Source organism: Natrix helvetica (genome assembly GCF_964273705.1).
Source record: "Natrix helvetica genome assembly, chromosome: 5".
In the NCBI taxonomy this organism is placed as follows: domain Eukaryota; kingdom Metazoa; phylum Chordata; class Lepidosauria; order Squamata; family Natricidae; genus Natrix; species Natrix helvetica.
Genome location: NC_138551.1, coordinates 63,822,575 through 63,836,734, shown reverse-complemented (window position 1 = coordinate 63,836,734; position 14,160 = coordinate 63,822,575). Strand labels below are relative to the sequence as shown.

General features: G+C 36.7%; 1 protein-coding gene across 1 annotated transcript in view; it reads right to left on the bottom strand.

The window, feature by feature from the left end:
- Window positions 1–14,160, bottom strand: part of TACC2 (transforming acidic coiled-coil containing protein 2) — a 181,744-nt gene that overhangs the window by 12,722 nt on the left and 154,862 nt on the right. The window contains exons 13-18 of the mRNA XM_081955664.1: window positions 12,835–12,896; window positions 12,448–12,560; window positions 11,422–11,581; window positions 10,587–10,727; window positions 2,015–2,152; window positions 566–642 (exon numbers count right to left, since the gene is read on the bottom strand). Of these exons, the coding sequence (XP_081811790.1) occupies window positions 566–642; window positions 2,015–2,152; window positions 10,587–10,727; window positions 11,422–11,581; window positions 12,448–12,560; window positions 12,835–12,896 (691 nt within the window). The remainder of the gene's footprint in view (window positions 1–565; window positions 643–2,014; window positions 2,153–10,586; window positions 10,728–11,421; window positions 11,582–12,447; window positions 12,561–12,834; window positions 12,897–14,160) is intronic.

Here is a 14,160-nt window from a genome sequence, read left to right as displayed (position 1 = left end):
GTCCCAATTCTACGAAATAGCCATAAACATGACACTAAAAACAATTCAAAAGGATTGCCTTAAAACTTAAAAATGATATCCTATTTTGAATTTGTTCTCCCCCAAAAGTTAGCTGATTAAATATTACTTAAACAACTAAACTATTTATCTGAATTCTATAAGCCATTGATAGATACCTTGACATTATTTGTGGGATTTTTCAAACAGAAAGCAGAGTAAATATGTATTTACTCTATTTTATTTATTTATTTAGTTGATTTATAATCTGTTTTTCTATTCAGTAAGTGCTGTCAAGGTAGTTCTTGAAGACTAGAGTTTCTTGCTGTATCATATTCCTATGTTGAATTTATACACATAAGTAAAGGAAAACTATTTCCATATTTATGGAAGATTATGTCTTATGAGCAAAAACACACACACACACACACACACACACGGGCACTTCTTTCAACAGATCTATTTTGGTAAGCTGAAGAGTCTTGCATCAGCAGGATGGTTAAAAAATAAGTTTTTTAAACTGTTTCATAAACTTTGAAAGTATTGATTCATAGAAAATTAAACAAACCTCATTTCCATAACTTCCCTCCTACTTTCTTCATATTTCTCTTTCCATTCTGAAATCATCCTTTCCTTTGCAACTATCTTTTTAAAAAAGAGAAGAAATAAGGTTCTATCAGCTTGAAAATGGACAAAATGCTTTGCCACATAACATCCTAAAATTGATAGAAAAATATAGCAAGATTATAATTAAGGCATCACAGGGAAGGGAAGGAGAGCAACTGATGAAACGCACACAATGATGTTATCACACAAATGCTACGGTGACACACATACTTGCATCAGATGTCAGGATGCAAATACGTGATTGTGGCACATGTGATGTCACCATGTGCATGTCTTTTCTATGTCATCACTTTTTGCTGCAGATGCCACTTTTATAAAATCAAAATGCGTTGGCATTTGTCCCTCTTGCTAAGCTAAGACAAAGCACAAATACAAGCAAATTATACTTCTTCAAAAATCATAGTTTATTGCAGCGATCGGATCCCTTTGGAATCCACAGGAAGCTATTTTTTGAGTGATGCCATACATCAGGGTTTTGTACATCAAGTTTAGTCAGTTTAAGTCATATAAACTTCAATTCTAAGAATTCCTAGCCAGCCTAGGAATCCTGAAAGTTGAAATCCATGTGTCTTAAAATTTGCAAGGTAAGAAATCCTGTGAGCTCTATTCATGCCTTTATGTGAATTCTACTGTACCTACCTAAAGAACTACCTAAATATCTATGTTCCCAAACACACAAAACTGTACCTAGACCAGGAGTGTCAACTTGCGGCCCACGGACTGGATGCATCATGTGCTGGCCCACCCCCATTTTAGCAAAAGGGGGGGAAAGTTGTGATACGTCACATGACAATGTGTTGTTGCGGGTTTGACATCCCTGACCTAGACTACAAAAAGGTCTGATTTGTTTACTATATTAGTTCTAGGAAAAAAATTGACCTAGGCCTTGCCAAATACTTACCAAACTCTTTACCAAACCCCCCCAAAAAAGTGCTCTTATGTAGCCTTCTGTTTAGTTAACAAAGAAATCCTAACAGATATTTATAATAAATATTCCAACCATACATGGATTTTCTCAATAAATAATTCTGATCAAAAATAGATGGGAGATGCACCAAATTTGCCCAATCAACTTTTCTATAATGAATTCTTGCTTTCTGTTAACTATTATTAATATATATTACTATGTAGAATAATATACACTTTCTTATTGGATGAGGAACCAGCAATCTAAAGAAGATAGCTAGAACATATTCACTGAATTATGTTTAATAGATAAGATTCTTTAAAAAGAATACCACAATGTTGGTATTGATCAATAACTGGAAAATCATTCATTCATTTAAATTTATTACAATGAATTAAATAGAAGTACAAACTTCAAAAAGTGGTTGCATCAGTAAAATGCCTACCAATAAAGGCAGGCTTCCTTGATTAAAATTGCCATTACCTCTTCCCTGGCAACTCTTAAGGCGGTATCCAGATCTTGCTGCTTATAAAGCAAAGTGGAGGCATTTTCTCCCTCTGAGCTGCTTATCCGGGAGTACAATGCACTTTTAGAAATCGAGGCGTCCACTGCAGGGTCTCTCTGTTCATTTGAAACAAGGGCAAATAGTTAGTAATATGTTCCAGTCATGAACTATTTCAAAGGAAGTAAGTGAGAAAAGAATGCAATGTGAAAAAAAGGATGGAATTAATTAATTCAAATATTAATCTTGGTTTATCCTTAAGCTATTTCACAAGAGTTCCTGTTACACGTTAGCGATATACAGATTATTGGAAATGCCAATCTTTCTTGCAAAACACAATTTCACTGAGCTTCAGAACCAAAAGTGATCATTAAAGCTAGTTTGGGAAGAGAGTATGCTTTTGTCAGCGTCCCAGTCTGATGACTTCCCAATATATTGGACTGTATCTTTCAGGATTCCGAGTCAACACGAAAATTATGAACATTTGAATTTTTAAGATGCACGAATGAGCTCAGGATGGAAAAGTTTGGTTTATAGAGAACCTGCCTACTCGAGTAGGCAGGTTCTCTATAAACTATCATGGGTCATCACTGGAGGCTTTTAAGAAGAGACTGGGCAGTCGCTTGTCTGATGATATAGGTTCTCCTGCTTGAGCTGGGGGCTGGACTAGAAGACCTCCAAGGTCCTATTCTATTCTATTCCATTCCAGTGCTTGAACGCTTTTTTGCTGCTATTTCAATTCTTCACTAAAAACATTTTTTTTTTGCTAAAATGAAATATTAAATTCTCAGTAAGCAGAATACATTTGGACAACTTCGTACAGGATGCAGCCTGACCTCTACTGAACTGTGTGTTACTCACCATGCAACAACGGACACAAAGATCAGCAGAAGCAAAATGAATTTTATTTGAAAGTCAATAGCAAAAGAAAAGAATGAAGTTTTGTTGGAACAAAGTATGTTCCAATAAATATCTCAAAACTTTCAGCCACCATATTTAAAATGTGTATAACATGGTTATAGCTTTTGCTTATACTTTTTCACTTTTAATTTGATATTAACCTTATTTCTAAAAGCACTACACAGCAATTACCTAAATATAGTTCTGCAGATGGTAGAATAATTTAGGATAAAATATGAAATTGTTGATGTGGATTTATTTTTTGTAAGAATGTGATCACAATGTTAACAATGTATTTACTTAACATTCAAGTTACTGACAGATCGTATTATTTTATTTATTTATTTATTTCTTAGATTTTTAGACCGCCCCTCTCCCAGAAAGGGACTCGGGGCGGTGTACAGTCAATACAATAAAATCGGTCATAATAATAAAATACATTTAAGATACATTTGGAGGGGGAGATAGGCTGTACTAAGAAATAAATATATTCTAATCCTAAAAACATCACAATTAAAACCCCAAACCCAATTAAAATAGAATAAATCCCCGGGAGGTAAAACTAAGAAAGTGCCAGGCCAGCTGAATGTATTGGACATTTTAAATTAAAATGTATTGGACATTTTAAATTAAAATGCGATTATATTAGAGTAATTCATAACAATCAATATTTTATTCAAGCACCTAATCAGTGACTAAATACATCTAAAGTTAATTAAGGCAAGTCTAAGCAAGAAACTATAAATTACAAATTCTTTCAACTGCAATATATAAAAGAAAGCTAAGAAAATATTAGAGATTGCTTCTGCTATTTTCTTTACACGGAGCTAATGCAGTTCAGATTCTTGCTTTTGGTTTTTAGGAAGAAACAAAACTATTTTCCACTAACTACCTTTCTTATATTATGTATGAATACTTGGAATAAATAATTGGGAAAATATAATCTGACAACAGGAATTCTAATTGGTTTGCCTATTTGTACAAAGCAGTGAATAATCAGCAATGTACCGGGTAAATATTTTATATATTTTTGTTAAGAGTATTGTTAAGAGTAATTTTGAGAGCTGCCACAACTGATAGAAGATATAAAACTTCCTGTTTTATGTTATATTCAGAATTTCACAATTTATTAAAGAAGTATAAAACAAATCAGTGAAGATTTCTTATAAATTCTTCATTATGAGATTAGTAAAGATACATAAGAGACTGAGCAAACTGTTTTAAGAGTTATTCAGTAACACTAGCTATAGCCAGGCATATTAATTCCATAATTTTATGATAATATTAAAGTTAAATAATTAGATTATCTATCATATACACTATATGTTATCTATCTATCTATCTATCTATCTATCTATCTATCTATCTATCTATCATCTATCTATCTATCTATCTATCTATCTATCTATCTATCTATCATCATCATCTAAAATTCAAGAATGATTTGAAGATTTCCTTTGTTTTACCTTTAGAAGAGAAGTGATTTGATTCATATTATTCTAGAGAATAATGTGAAGGGATGGATTTCTTGTTTGCTTGCAAGTTTTTACTTTTCTAAATATTGAGATACTTCTTGGTTTCAAAAATAATATGTACAAAAATGTCTACTTTGAAATATTTATATAGACACATATACACACTTTCTTTCTCTAAAAATAATAATAAAACCACCAATGCAATTATAATTCATATATGAAACTGACATGGCCCCAAACGAAAACTAATTTATCTATCCTAACATGCAGTTTGGGGTACTTTCTATTCTATAAATGAGAAGTCAAATGTATCCTCTGAAACACATGGAAAATGAATTCAGTATTATTCACATATAAACATTATTATGAGAGCAAATATACTGATTTTGTAGCTGGTATCAAGATTCTCATGAAGATTAGTAGGTTCACTATTGGAAATTTTTATTATGCATTCAAATAATTTGAATTGAGCTCTCATTTGCATAGAATGCATAGCATTTTACCATAGCACAAAAATAATTATACAGATAAAAATAAAAAATAGAAATATTTTGGTGAAAAATTGCAATTTAGTAGTAGTATGAACCAAAAATATTGATCCTTTAAATGAAGCAATATAGCAACAAAGTATTCAAAAGAAATTCAATATTTTCAGAAAATTCTATATACAATTTTAACTTATTTCTTGTCTACTGTAAATCAGTGATCAACTCATCACTGATTTAACATGTTGACTATAATAATGATTGCTTAAAGAAGTAAATCAAATTGTACTTCCCAATTGAACATGTTACACGGGGGAAGATGATGTTTAATTTAATCAGGGCAACTTGCCCAAAAGCTTGTTTTTCAAATTTGTCACAACAATCTCTTGAAAAATTTAATTAAGATAAATTACTTAACAAGCTATTCATATAATTATATCACATCTTGTTGATTCATTCTGGGAAAATGCCCAGTAGTTTTGCAATACTTCATGGCTTCCAAATGATATTAAGTCATTTAGTACCTTTGACACTGAAGATTCAACAAGCCTAGAAAAGAACACAATAAGCATTAAGCTGGGAATATGGAAGAAGCAGATGTATAATCTGCTTCTTGTGATATTTCCACAGTCACCGTGGCAGCCTCAGCTCAGCAGAAAATGTGTATCAATCCTAGAGGTAGCTTACAATTTCTAAGAGGAATTAACTCTGGCTTTGAGAAGGAGATGTGTGAGGTAAAACAGTTGCTCATCCCAATGAAACTAGAAGTATGAGACTTAGAACAACCCACTCCTGTAGACCAGGGGTGTCAAACTCGCATTGTCACATTGTCATCATGTGACGTATTGCAACTTTCCATTTCACTAAACTGGGGGTGGTGTGGCCAGCACGTGATGCATCCGGCCCATGGGCCGCGAGTTTGACATCCCTTGCTGTAGACTCCAGGAGTGGAAGGCAGCAGAGCTGTTAATGCATTTTATAACATTAAAGTACCTTTCCTGGAATCCTTGGGGTGTGTTTCTTGGCATTGAAAAGTGGACAAATTTGTTTTATAAACAGCAAAACAAAACAACTAGGTAGGCACTGTATAGGTAGTCTTCAACTTAAAACAGGAGGCTGTGAGTTTTATCCTAGGTAGTGGCAGATATTTCTCTCTCTGGCATAATGAGTAAATATTAGCTGCGAACTCTGCATTGGAGACAGGAAGGGCATCCGGCCAGTAAACACTCAGCTCCATTAAGTTGCCCCAGCTCCATCCTAATGCAAGGGATTATGGGGTCATTTTTTTTTAAAAAAAGTGATCCACTTAACCACTGTGGCGAGAAAGGTGATAGAACTCACTTAACAAGTTCCTCCTCACTAAGGAACAGAAAATTTGGGCTGAATAATGATGGTTGTAAGTAGAGGACTACCTGGAGTTGCAGGCTTTAACTAGTAGAAGAAAAGAACTCTTAGCATTATCTTCATTAAATCAAACCAGGGAGCCAAACCTCTGACTTTAAAACTACCAAAATTTATTTGTGTGTGTGAGAGAGAGGGGTGGGGATATATTAGTTATAATGCTCAACACTGGAAACACAGAATAAAAAAAAAATCTGAAGTATGAAAAAATTAAATATATAAGAATGCTAGGATGCTTAAATCAGCATTTATACTGATTCAAATGAAATACTATCCGATTTTTCAGGCTACACAATTTGACTGAATAATCATAGAGAGGAAAAACAGGAAGACTTTTCTCCTGATCCACCTTGGTCACAATTACCAACAGCAGAGTCTCAGTCACAGTAATGCAAAATACAACAATGTTAAAATGTACAGCTTGGCAGACTGTCGTATGGATTACAACTAATAAGTTAATTGCAATACTCATACCTCCCTGTTTTGAAATGAATGTTTTCAGTCTGTGGTACAGCACCGGCAGGCAGATATTCAGGTGGCATCAGTATTTTTTTTAAAAATCAAGAAACACAAGCACACATAACCTCCAATAAGGGAAACCCCATGAGCTCCTTTCTATTGGTACCACCATAAGGAGTCTTCCCGGGGAGCTGTACAGATCAAATGCATGATTTAAAAACTAACATTTCACTCTAGTTTAAGCTGCATGCACCACAGGCTCAACTTCACTCCAATATGTCAACAGCCAGCATGCTGTGGGCATAGCAGGGAAAAAAGAACAAGAAGCAAAACATTTTTTGATCTTAATGAATAAAGAAGAGAGGAGACCTCTTCCTCTTCTTAGAATCTGTTTCCTCCCATTATTTTAAACCACTTCTTAGACAATTGAGATGTGGATTGTTGCTTAAAAAGAAAAACTGTCATCTACAGATAATTCTTATCACACACAAACACATGGATAGGAATCCTGGCATTTGCAGTTTTTGTATGCAGTGTGCATTTTTGACCTCACAGAGTTAATCAAAATTATCGAAATCAACAAAGGGATACCTGAGTTTGTGGGTTCTTTTTGATTGTATAGACACCATTTCTTTTCTTGATTAAGATTAAAATTCTTTATTGCAGTTTTGGACAATTTAGACAATGTTCAAAGTCCATCCCATCTCCTATGGCAACAATTCTAGATGCAGTTTCGTTTGTACCAGCCAATGGGAAGAGATAGATGCAGCTTGCTTAATCTCCCATTCTTTTTGCAAGATCTCTCACTGAGTTTTATGTGGCCAACAACCATATAGGAAATATTTTGAAAGGACATGGGGGATTACAGGAGGAAGGAAGGGCTTTCTAGAACAGAAATCTTCTACAGATGGGAAAAGTTGGGAAGAAACTGTGGGAAGAAAATCCTGGATCCATACCCATCCATTTCTTAAACTGGGGGAGTACCAGTTTTCACTTCTCAAGTTTTGATCCCTGCAATCATTGGCCTGCAGATAAAGTTTTCATGCAATAACATCTACAATGAGTGTCCAATTTGGTGAATTATTGCATTTACAATTTGGTGAATTATTGCATTTACAAAAGGATTAAAAAAAACTCCTCACAGAACAGTTTTCTGAATTCTTGCCATACCGAACTTTTGGATATATAGTGATATATATCACACAACTGTGAATATTTCTCATATATTCACCCAATTCTTCTAAGATTGCATCTGTGTCTGCCACTCTCCAAACTCTGAGTATTCTCCATAACACACATAGTGTCTTTTTCATGCCCTTCTAAAGAAACTCATCAAACTCATTTACATTTCCAGTATGTATCAAAAAATTAAACTGTGAAAATCACAGGTCTGTATAATAAAATGGTGGCCAAATGTATTCCTGTGATCAATAGGAATAGCACTTAAGACTTATATACCACTTCACGGTGCTTTACAGCCCTCTCTAAGCGGTTTACAGTCAGCATATTACCCCCAACAATCTGGCTGCTCATTTTACCAATCTTAGAAGGATGGAAGACTGAGTCAACCTTCAACCAGTCAAAATTGAACTGCCAAACTGCTGGCAGACAGCAGAATTAGCCTGCAATACTGCATTCTAATCATTGCGCCACCACATCACGTGATAAGTCTTTTTTGAAACATATCTGCAAAGTGGAATGTGACCACATCTGAGATTAGAGATAAGAAACTTCCACATGCTCTTTTCTATCTTTCTACATAGCAATGGCCCAAAATCATCCAGCATCACCACTCAGAAAAACTTATTGTTAAAAGTGAAAGCAGCAACACAGTTTTTAAGCGCACAAACTGCAGGCACAGGAGATACCTCAGTATCTAAGGAGTTGAAAGAAGACAAGGTAATTTGTCTGGCTAGCTTCAGGGCTTCTATCCTCATTGCAGCAAATTCTAATTCCTCCTGCCAGTGAGATGGTTGTGACAATGTGCAGGGAAAATCCATTAAACATGATGCAAAGACAAATTACAGAATACATTATGTCAGATACTTGCTTCAACTACAGTGGTTTCCACCAAGGTCCTCTGTTCCGGTGGGAACAGAGGTTTAATCCTATTGGTCGAAGGGTCTGACAACTTCCTATAAGGCTATAGGGCTGCTGTCAGACTCAACCTTCGCTGGATTGTTCTCACTTGTTGTACTTAATAAAGAGCTGTTGTTACCGTTAAGCCTGTGTGTGCCTATCCATTACCCAATCTAACACATTAGTATCATTGTTTTACGATATTGCATACATATTTGCTGAGGTCCACATACTCTACTAGGCCATGATGAGTTTTAACTACCTATGACTGAAGAAACCACAATGGCTGATCCACCAACACAAGATGCTAAGCCAAGAGAGTTACATTATAGGTCAATTAGATGCAAGATTTAAGGAGAAATGACATGAAATGCTTAACATGCAACCTGAAACCATCTCTCTTAGTTTTTTTCATTAAATTAATCATAAAACTCTTTCTGATGTGCATTTATTCCTCAGGGACCTCATCACACATACCTGAGCTGTAGCTATAAACTACATATTAAATGTTTACTTTCAGTGAAATGTTACCAAAACAATTTTAGAAAGGGTGCTCATAGTTAAGCAGAGCTAAACACTCTTTAGTTATAGCTGACAAGGGGAGGAGGAGGGGAGAAGGGCATGTCAAAATCTGCAAGATGGCAGATGCAGCATCGCGACTGCATTCGTCTGGCATAACCAGAGCGCCAGTGACGTGCGGTGAGGTTTATGGCTGGTGAGGCTGGTGACATCATCAGGAAGGCGGGGAATGGGACCACGTGTGCTGGAGGCTGAGGCTGCCTCAGCCTCCAGCACACGTGATCCCATTCCCCGCTTCCTGAGCACGCTCTGCCGGCTTGTGCTCCGCGATCCCCAACAGCAGCTGCTTTTCAGTGCTTTTCTGTGTGTCTGGCGTTTAGGACATCCGGCTATCTACCTAAATGCCAGACGCACAGAAAAGCACTGAAAAGAACTTCGCCTCCAAGCCACTTCATCTTGATGACATCGCCGATGTCGCTGCTGGACGCGGCCGGACAGAGGTAACCAGAGTGGCGCCGAGGGGTCCAGGCGGACGAAAGAGCGAGCGAGCGAGCGATGGAGGATCAGGCAGCCTGATCCTCGGTCGCTCGTCCGCCAGACTGCCTCGGCACCACTCTGGCTACCTCTGTCCGTCCGCGCATGGCAGCTGCGGCGACGTCATCAAGCCCCTGCCACTTCTGGACGTCTATTGCAGTCGCGAGGAGTGCGCAAAGTACAGCGGAGGCAGGAAGGTTATTGGCGCTTCCGAGATCCCTCTTGCCTCTGCCGGTTGCCCAGTTGGCACCGCCCCGCACACTCTCCTCCTCCTCCCTCCTCTTCCTCTTATATATATATGAAACTCCCTCGTGGATATTATTATTATATATTATTATTTCATGATGAGAGGTGAGGCTCTGCCTCCCCTGCCTCCCCTGACCACACGTCCCTGCAGAGCGCTGGATAGATGAAATGAATATAATGTAAAAATGTAGACCAACCATTCACATAGCAGATACTGAATTATTGGAAAGGAAGATGTAAATATGTGAACTATTTAAAATCAATATATTATACACCCTTTTGGGGGGGAAATAAACTAATTCAATGTATGTGTGTGTGTGTGTGAGAGAGAGAGAGAGAGAACGAGAACAAACAATTTTAGGGGTTTTTTAATGGCAGTTTTGCTACACTTTAGAAATCTGCCCTCATCACACCAGAACATTCATAAGGAGTACAAATAAATATGCATTACAAACCTGAAGTTTCTGAGCAAATACTGGGGGATTCTTTTCCGCTAAGTCAGGCTCCAGATACTGAAGCTGATTGCATACGGCAGACGGATGAGATATCCTACTAAGAAGGGCATCAGCGGAAACATAGGGATCTTCAGGACTGATCTGAAGAGCAAGAAAGATAAAGAAAATGAGAGACATATTCATGATTAAAACTGCTCATTAGCTCCTGTAAATATATGGCAAATGCCAACCAGATCCGAAGTAAAATATATATTTTTTCAATTGGACCATAAAAACTTGAGGAAAAAAAAAGAAATTGAATACCATGGCATAGTTCACATGTACTGTAGATTTTTCTTTAAAAAAAGAACTTTTGGCAGACTGATAACACTAGATGTGTAAGAACCACAAATCTCAACTAGGTTTGGAGAAGTCAGTCCATAGCAGAGTTTCCCAAACTATAGCTAGGAAACTTTTGGGGGGAACTTGTGTTTTATTATTTCTTTGTTTGTTGTAGACATGCAGAAAAAAAAGAGATGGGACTTGCACAAGTCTATCAAAGCAGGGAGAATAATTTTATATATTTTTCAAGAAATGGCCCCGGGCCATTTCTCCACTCTAAAGCAACAATTTGTAATTGCTAATTTAGATGTTGAGGATCCAGTTTGGGACTGCTAATATGTTTGTGTAGAACAACAGAATCTGGGGGGCTGGGGAAGGGTGGAATGGCATTATTGAAAATTGGGAAAAGGGGTAATTAGGTCAAACAGTTTCAGACTGATGATCTATAGTAAGCTTGATTTACAGTCAAGCTAGATGCACAATGAAGACATGTTCCAAACCCTTGATAACTTACTATGTTGTCTGAAGCACTTCCTATGGACACAGATTCCAGTTCTTTTGTTTTATCAGAGGACTGTACTGATGATTCCTGGTTAGCTACCAGGGATCGTGAAGCTGGGTGCTGTAGTTTTATACTACAAGAAAGCTGGCTTTCTATTTCTTCCAGACTTGACCTAAGGGAAAGACAATAGTATGTTTCTGAACTGGTTAATAGCATACATTCACTGATTGCCAAACTGCCTACATGAGATGGAGAACCTATGGCACATGTGCTGGAAGTGGCACACAGAGCCATCTCTCCAGGCATGCCAGCTGTCACTCTTCCGGGTTCTGGCTGGTCATCACACACGCAGCGCACCAGAAACCAGAAGACAAGAGCACATGTGCATGTGGAAACGGAAAGCTCAGCTTCCTGGTGCATGCATGCGCACCAGGGAAGTGCTCTTCCGGTTTCTAGTGTGCGCCCACCAAGGAGCTGCTCTTCCAGTTTCATGATGATGCTGAAAAGGTTCATCAACACTGGCCTACATATTCTTCTGTTACATCTCAGTCAAGTCTCAAGACTATGTTATTATTTCTGTTTAAAATTAGCATTTGTTTAAAATGACTGGCATAACACAGGATCTTATTCCAGCATGTGAATGGCAGACTTCTGAGATAAGAGAACAATATGTTTCTATTCTACATGGTAATTATGATGGAATTTCTTAATTTTTAGTTCATTCTACTGTTAAATCTATATCTGCCAGCATTACTTTATAAATGAATACAGCTATTATTAGATATTTAAAGTTGTGGATATCAAACTCTATGAATTATTTTAAGTTGTCATTTTCTCCTCTTGGACATTAATGGAGTAATGACATATTAAATGTTAACTGATTTTATTCTATGCCATTCCAAAGCATGCTCAATTAAATAATGTACCACACTATCATGCAATATGTGGAACAATACAAAAGCTTCAAGAAAAAAAATTTCTAGCTCTGATTATTCCATATTTTTTACAATTGGTTTAATAGATAATGCAAAAAAGTACCCAGAACAAGGAGTTGTAGAATCTGATAAACGGGCTGGAGGAGACTTGATTGGACTCTCTTGCTGAGCATTGAACATAAGGTACAAAGATTGCTTTGTCTGGCCATCATCATCCTTGTGTCAAAGAAATATAAGAACAACATTACTATATATCTTTACCTGGAGTCTTCCATAACTATCATATCATATCATGAAACAAATTACAATGCTAAAAGTAATTCCCAAAATTCAGGTATATCAAAGTAATTACAGAATAAATTGGTAAACTTTTTAGCTGTTCTGCATGCAAATGAATAGCTCAATTGGAAGCCCTGTGATTTTCTTGTATATATACCCTAAAGAAATACTGTAAGAGGAAATAACAAGAAATCCACAAGTAGAAACTTACAGCTATGGAAGAACCAATTTTTTCCATGTATTCTATTTCATATGTGTTGCCATATTCCAGGTCTGAAATACAAAGTAAAATGTCTTTAGTAAGGAAATGAAACATGTTTTCTTATGGACAGCATACATTCCCTAGACATTAAATCAGAGTAATAAATTATAACCCAGAATATGCTGCAGGAAGATTTTTGGCCAGTTTGAAAGCATAAACTAGGGCCAAAGTTGTGATTAAAAAATAAATAAATAAATAAATACCCAACAAATTTTAAACTATTCATATATAGCTAAGTTAATTTTTAAGTGCTATTTGTTTGAATGGAGCATCTATTTATAAACTGCTGAATTGTCAAACAGTACTACTTAATATGATAATGCAGCTTTTATTTATGAATGGGGTGTATATTTATATGTGAAAAAACTACTGCACTCTTTGATTATTACATGAAGTGTAGGAAAGTACTACCCTCCAAAAATATTTTTAATAAATCTAATAGTGTTGATGTCTTTTCCACAGTTATTTCTTTTTTCTCAACATGGATCTGCTCAAATTATTTAAGCAATGTCTTTCCTTGAAAAAAAAGTAGCAACATCTGGGATTGCCAGACAGTATTTCCAGAAACAGTTATGAAAACATCCAGGAGCATTAAGGTAGGTAAAGATAAAGGTTTTCATCACACATATGTGCTAGTCATTCCCAACTCTAGGGGGGGGTCATCTCCGTTTCAAAGCCGAAGAGCCAGCACTGTCCGAACATGTCTCCATGGTCATATGGCCGGCATGACTCAATGCCGAAGGCGCATGAAACGCTGTTACCTTCCCACCAAAGGTGTTTCCTATTTTTTAACTTGCATTTTTACATGCTTTTGAACTGCTACGTTGGCAGAAGCTGGGACAAGTAACAGGAACTCACTCCGTTATGCGACGCTAGGGATTTGAACCGCTAAACTGCTGACCTTTCTGATCGACAATCTCGGCATCTTAGCCACTGCGTCCCAGGAGCATTAAGTTCATTTGCTTAGAAAATTGACATTCAGCAGCAAGTGTCAGATCAGTTGTTTATGGTAGGAGAAATCTAGGCAGCTTCAGCTGCTACTGAACATTTGATTAGGAAATGAGCCTGGTGAGGATTCAGAGGATAAAAGGAGATGATGCTCTCTTTCTATGAGATCATTCTACCCAACTGCTTTCTTCCATACAAAAGTACTTGTCTGCCCTACTAACTAACAAATATCCTCCCCTTCCCCCCAAAAAAACACCTGGGTAGGGAGATATTGTACACCTGGGGAAAGATTAAACCTTCCAGTTATGTATCTGCTTTTGGATGGAA